Source organism: Gastrolobium bilobum, unplaced genomic scaffold (genome assembly GCF_033153095.1).
Source record: "Gastrolobium bilobum isolate Gb01-03AN ecotype WA unplaced genomic scaffold, APGP_CSIRO_Gbil_v1 utg8625, whole genome shotgun sequence".
NCBI lineage: Eukaryota > Viridiplantae > Streptophyta > Magnoliopsida > Fabales > Fabaceae > Gastrolobium > Gastrolobium bilobum.
In genome coordinates, this window is record NW_026898080.1 from 69,764 (window position 1) to 76,025 (window position 6,262).

At 33.0% G+C, this 6,262-nt stretch overlaps 1 protein-coding gene across 4 annotated transcripts; it reads right to left on the minus strand.

Annotated features, from left to right (window-relative positions):
- Positions 1-1,243: 1,243 nt before the first annotated feature.
- LOC133312742 (F-box/FBD/LRR-repeat protein At3g14710-like) lies at positions 1,244-4,563 on the minus strand. 4 transcript variants are annotated; one of them, XM_061514000.1, is made up of 5 exons: positions 4,292-4,563; positions 3,854-4,059; positions 3,067-3,565; positions 1,835-1,978; positions 1,244-1,712 (listed from the first exon to the last, which is right to left on the minus strand). In XM_061514000.1, the coding sequence occupies exons 2-5, from the start codon at positions 4,024-4,026 to the stop codon at positions 1,422-1,424; spliced, it is 1,107 nt and encodes a 368-aa protein (XP_061369984.1). In that variant the 5' UTR covers positions 4,027-4,059; positions 4,292-4,563; the 3' UTR covers positions 1,244-1,421. The 4 variants fall into 4 exon arrangements, with proteins under 4 accessions (XP_061369984.1, XP_061369983.1, XP_061369982.1 ...); XM_061513999.1 differs by having other exon boundaries at positions 3,067-4,053; XM_061513998.1 differs by having other exon boundaries at positions 3,067-4,059.
- Positions 4,564-6,262: the final 1,699 nt, after the last annotated feature.

The following is a 6,262-nucleotide window of genomic DNA, read 5'->3' on the forward strand; positions in this document are numbered from 1 at the left end:
ACCTCTTTAGGGAAGTTTGAGAGAAAACCATCATTGTAGATGAGGTTTGAGTGAATCATCATTGTTGGTGATGCTTGATCTTTTATAACCCATTATTTTCATAGTGGAAGTTTGATTCTGAACTAGTATCCCATGGGTTTTATTTACTTCTTCACATTGGGGAAGGTTTTCCCACGTTAAAATTTGTTGTGTTCTTTTCTCTCTCTCTCCTCTGTGTTTTTCATTTTTCCGTTGCGCTGGCCGACCTCTGATTGAAGAGCCGAGCTCCCAACTCGACGTTTGACTTCCACAAAGCTTCTTAGCCGAGTTTGAGGGAACCAAGTTCCCAACAACATGTGTATGCCTTGCAAGAACGGGTGAAAACAAATACGTAAACTATAAAGAACCAATTCAACCGAAAAACTTAAGTTATTGGGTGAAGCTATGTTAATTGTTTTATATTTATCTAACACGCTCCCTCACACAAGAGCCCATTAGACTTGAAGGGTAGATGGTTCATCAGGCTCAGCCTACCTGCAAAGAGTTCGACCCAATGCTTTATTTCTGTCCTAGTTGATCCCGATTCGACATTAGAAGTATATTGATTTTTCAACAATAACCTAATACTTTTGTCTGTAAATACTGCATATTTTATTCCATTCATAAATCTATTTTCTTCCCTATGAGTTCTAGTCTCAATCAGAATACTCGTTATTACTGTTCATATGTTATGATTTGAATATACCACACCAATTCGTTATGTATGGATGATGAGATTCCATTGATACAGAGCCAACCGTTCTTTTTTCTCTGACAGATGGTCAGAACGTCATCTGGGGTCGAATCCTACTGAGAGGTCCACTAGAGATCAGAAATTGTTGAAGAAAGAACAAGATGTTTCTTTTGTTCTTTCCAGGCGATCGGAATTAATAAGAAAGTCCAGAATAATTAACTATTTTTATTAAGAGAATGAGGGCATTGATGATTGAACTCGTAACCACTTGATCGCGGAGGCTATGATATCATGTAAAGCGTCAATTCAACCCAAAAGCTTAAGCTATTAGGTGAGGGTCTTTTACATGGTATCAGAGTTTCGGTGTCACAAATTCGATCCTCACCGCCCCCATTTAATTAATAAATAATTAAGTATTATGGAGCTTGTTAAGCATAGGTAAGTGGTCTGTGCATTGTCCACCCTTCAAGCCCAGGGCACTCTCGTGTAAAGGGACGTGTTAAAGATATATAAAATCATTAATATAACCTCATCCGATAGTTCTTTGAACATACCTTGGTCTCTCACATATCAAATCTCACACTATATATATATATATATTTTTTTTTTTTTACATTGCCAGCCCATGATGCAATAAAGAAAATGAGAGACACAAAGTAAATACATTTAACAGTTGCAGCACAAGTACTCTATACGTGTTCTGAAATCTTCAGGAACCTTTGACATCAGAAAATTCTATCAAGGCAACGCTGGAACACTTTGGAAAAGAGAGTATCTGCTCCTTAACTTTCTCCAAGTCAATATCTGAATAACGCAGCCAAAAAGCTGTAGATATAGTAATCCTCTCCAAGATTGCTGCATTTGTCATCACGAATTTTACCAGACAAAGCTCATGGTCATGCACATTAAATCCTTTAAACTGAAAAACTTTGAGGCTTGACATAAAGCAATGAGGCACTGATGCAGAAGTCAAGATATCTTTATTTAAGTCACATACTCCCTGAAATTTGTGTGTACAATGAGTCATCAATCATTTACAGTATTTTATATTATATCTAACAAACACATAAAACAAGCATTTTGAATTTTTTTGTGAAGTAAAGCAAGAGTATCTAAACTTACATTAAGTAAAACAAGAGTATTAAGATTTGGGGAATTGTGGAGTAACTTCAACAGAGCTTCACCAGTAGCCTCGTTTAGTTGCAGATGAGACAACCTTCCAAAAGCAGGTAGATGGGTGAAAATATCTTTAGCATGCATTATAACCTGTATGACAAGGAAGAAACTTGTTCAAATTCAGAGTCAAATTTTGTTTGTTTGGATGCAAGATAGCCAGAGCCAAAAAAATGGACTAGTAAAATTACTAGTAAAAAATCCATTAGTGAGGTTAAATGGTTTGGATGCTACATCAATCAGTTGTGCTAAAAAGATGAGCAGTGTTGTTTATAGTGAAACACAAAGGTCCACCACTTAAACTAATCCCACTTTTAACAAACTCTACTTTTAAGTTATTATTTTTATATTCACCATACACACACACACATTTACACACACTTTTAAGTTGTTATTTTTATATTCACCACACACCCACACACTCTTAAGTTATTAGAGAGATTGACGTGTTATCATTTTACGTTAAATCTTAATGGTTGATTTTTGTCAATTTAATTATTATCATTTATTGGTAATTAATAAATAAATTAATAAGTGCGACCCAATAAATTATAATCATTAGATTCACAAAAATCTACTGCTTAGATTTGGTGTCAAAAAATCTTATCACACACACACACATATATATATATATATTTGATAGTTTAAAATCAGGTTATATTCTATTATAAAATTTTTAAATAGAAAAACTAACACCCCAAATATTTTTACTTGTAGCATACCTCTTTTAGTAGTTAAAATGCATTTTCAGACACGCTCTCTTATTATAAAACATTTTATGTAAACAACCATATTTTTACCTGTTAGATGAGATTATATTAATGGTTTTTATATTTCTTTAACACATTTTCACATGTAAGAGCTCTTTGGACTTAAAATGTGGATATTGTACATGTACAATTTTTGTCTACCTTATGCTGCACAAGCACAAGTTTTTTTTTTTTTATCTTGCGCTTACTTAATTCTACCACAAAAAAGAGCGGTGAGAATCAAACTCGTGACCACTTATTTACTACGACTCTTATATCATATAAAGAATCATTTTAACTCAAAACCTTAAAACGTTAGGTGAGGCTATATTAATAATTTTTATATTTATTTAACATGTTATGCAACCACAGGAAAATGTACTCTTCCACATATCAAAATATTTATTCACATATTATGAAAACAAAGCATACCTTGTAACACAATAAATTCAATCGTTCCACTTCATGGATCTGTTTGAGAAGCATATGTGCTTGAAATCCAAGTTTTTCCATTCTGTTCTTTTTGTCTTCATCAATAACAATCACAACAGAAGCACTTCTAATTGATGATGGGTTTAATAGAATGATATCTTGTTCAAGATCACCCTCATAAGAGAAATCAGTTAGATGAGGACCAAAAATCTTGATGGAAGATTTACATGATTCATTTGACTGGGAGTTCCATATTGCTATGGAAAATGTTTCAAGTAGAGGTGCCTGTATACTAATATCCTGCATAGTTGACCACTCACATCCTCTAGCTTCAAACACTTTGAGAACTGGGAAGCTAAGAATTGTATCTTCTGAATAAGTGGAGGATTCACTCACTAACTTAATCCCAGAAATGCTAAGGTTTTGAAGATTTGGGAGAGAAGCAAAGATGGGAACACTAAGAGTGCATCTCATTTGAAGCACCAATTGTACTAGAGAACTGCAGTTAAAGAGGGAATGGGAAGAAAGGACGACTTTATCAGCATACTGAATACGAAGCTTATGGACACCCTTTTCCAAGATAGTAGAAATCCATGCACTAACCTGTGAGACATCATAATGATAACATGTTAAACAAAGAGAGAAACTTTGTATGCTTGAATCAACAAGGTGAAGAAGCACTCTGTTCACAAAATGCACAAATTGTTCTTGTTGCATCTTCTTCCCAGAACAAAGGAAACTATCATTAAACTGTAAACTGGTGATGGATTTCCAAACTTCAATCCACCTTCTTGATAATACACAAGTGCGTACTGCCTCTATAGTTGGAAGGAAACACAGGATGTGACCAAGAGTGCTTTCATGTAACTTGCTAATTATGTCTTCAACATCAACCAGAGTTTGCTCAGTATGAAACTTTTTTGATGTTTCATCATTCTGAGTTGCAATACTTGAATCCATGACTATGAAGTACCTAATGCACGATTTCTGACACTGCCAAATTTCATCAATCGATAATATTAAAAAGGAATAAAATAATTATAAATAAAAAAAGAAAGGAATAAAATAGATCTATGGTTAATATTAATATGTCATAATTTCAAGCATGCATCATTTAGTTAAAATATAAATTCTTCTACACAAAATGAGTATGAAGTATGTGCCAAAAAAGTATTGAAAGAAGAGTATACAATTTGAAGCAGATGAATAAGGAATTAAGACTCACCGGAATGTAGAAAGGTTAGAGCAGGCAACAGCAGCACCGGCTCTACGAAGTCAGAATAGAATCTTTGTGTTGGCTTTCCCAATTCATTCGTGAATCAGAATTCAAGGGCTAGAAGCGAGCGCTTCTAGCTGCTTCGCCTGCTTCTTCTTATTTATTGTGGCTATGTTGGCGTGGCGGAAATGAACGAAAAGCGAGATGAACGTGCAATTTTCAAATCGATTGATAGATAAAGTTCACACTTTTTGGACTGAAAAGAAAAAAAAAAAACCATAAAAGAGGGTCAATTGAGTCCAGCTTTATTCATATCATTAATAAGGAAAAATGAAATGTGGTAACTTTAGAAAATATATAGAAGGGCCCTTTATCCTACGTACTTACATCCTAAGGTGGAGGAAGTGACACGTTTACATCATTCGAGCCCATAGAGGTGGTTGGCACGAACCTGACAGGCTTAGAGCATGCACACAATGAATGCCGCAAACTTTCAGTTGGCTTGCACAACGAAGGGTAGCTAAGTGACTTACCTACCATTATTAAGTCAAAAGAAACAAATAATATGAATTTCTTGTGTAGAAGAAGGGATGAAAAAAAAATGCCACGTTTTGGGGGCCTTCTGATGCTACAGGCAAAAAGATATATTAATGTAAACTTAAAGATAAACTATTTAAATAATACATTTAAAATTATTTTTCAAAATAATACAATAAATAAGTTCATAGGATTGGCAATCTCATCTTGCAACTACTTGACTCTTTTTGGCCAAGTTCTTCGAAAAGAAAATAAAATTCAAACCTATAAAGGCTTGTATTTGAAAAACTTGAATTTTTTCCGGAATTTCAAACACTTCAGTATAAGGAGAGTAGGTATCTTAAAATTGAGTCCAAGTAATGTATATGAGTAAGATTGATTCAAAAATTAAAAGACTCATCAAAGAATTTGATGTCACTTATTAGAGTGTTTTTTCTTTGTTTCTGTGTTATTTGCTTTGTTGTTTTGGGCCGTTGCCCTTACAATAAAAAAATCAAGAGAGAGAGAAGAATACTATATTTAATGAACTGTAATTTTAAATTTGATTTCGACTATATTAGGAGCAAAACTCTTTTATTCAGTTTTAACACATTTACCATTTTTTTTTTTAACATAATTATATTTTCATAATCTCAAATTTGAGATCACAAATTAAAATTAAATAATCTTTTATTAATTGATTCACGTTCTTAATGATAAATATATTATTTTATATTCCGCACACAATAATCTCACACTTAAATAGTGCAGAGTACAAAAATATCCTGAAAAACCCAAAAAGCAAAATTATTATTACTCTTGGTATTAAATTCAATGTTTGTTGAACTATAAACTGGTTGGCACTTGACGCCTTTTCAATTACCATTTTGTATGATGAAAAACTGACCAAAAAAAGAAACTGATAAAAATACACACTTTTTTGTTGGGGACGTGGAAAAATTATAACCTAACAAACAAATTAGGTAAGGATAAGAGGTTGTTGAAAACCTCATGTTGAATATATAATTACACATGCATTTATAGCTTTAGATGTACTTTAAACGAAAATTCTTAAAATTATTTCACCGACAACTTCTTACCATCACATTAAATATACTTTTTTTTAAGGAAAAATATGTGTCATTTTAAATGACACACCTTACATCCTTTCATTCTCACAATTGATTCAAATTTCCTCTAAGGTCTAATTCCCTCTAAGGCTAAGGGTGTTCATCAACTGATCCAAATTGATTCAAGCTGTGGCGACCAAACTGAAAAATTGATAACTGATTAAGTTATACATTATTTTGATATATTAAAAAAAGAGTAAACACCATTTTTGGTCCCTGACAATATCTATGAAATCCTTTTTAGTCCCTGGAATAAAAAAGGACCAAATTGGTTCTTAACAGTATGTAAAAAGGACCAATTTGATCCTTTTTTATTGTCAGGGACTAAAAATGA

Excerpts from the sequence above, each read along its gene's own strand:
- LOC133312742 (XM_061513999.1), bottom strand. The coding sequence starts at position 4,026 with ATGGATTCAAGTATTGCAACTCAGAATGATGAAACATCAAAAAAGTTT. Across the intron at positions 1,979-3,066 it reads TGAATTTATTGTGTTACAAG|GTTATAATGCATGCTAAAGA; the intron begins GTATGCTTTGTT and ends CTTGTCATACAG. Across the intron at positions 1,713-1,834 it reads ATACTCTTGTTTTACTTAAT|GGAGTATGTGACTTAAATAA; the intron begins GTAAGTTTAGAT and ends CACAAATTTCAG.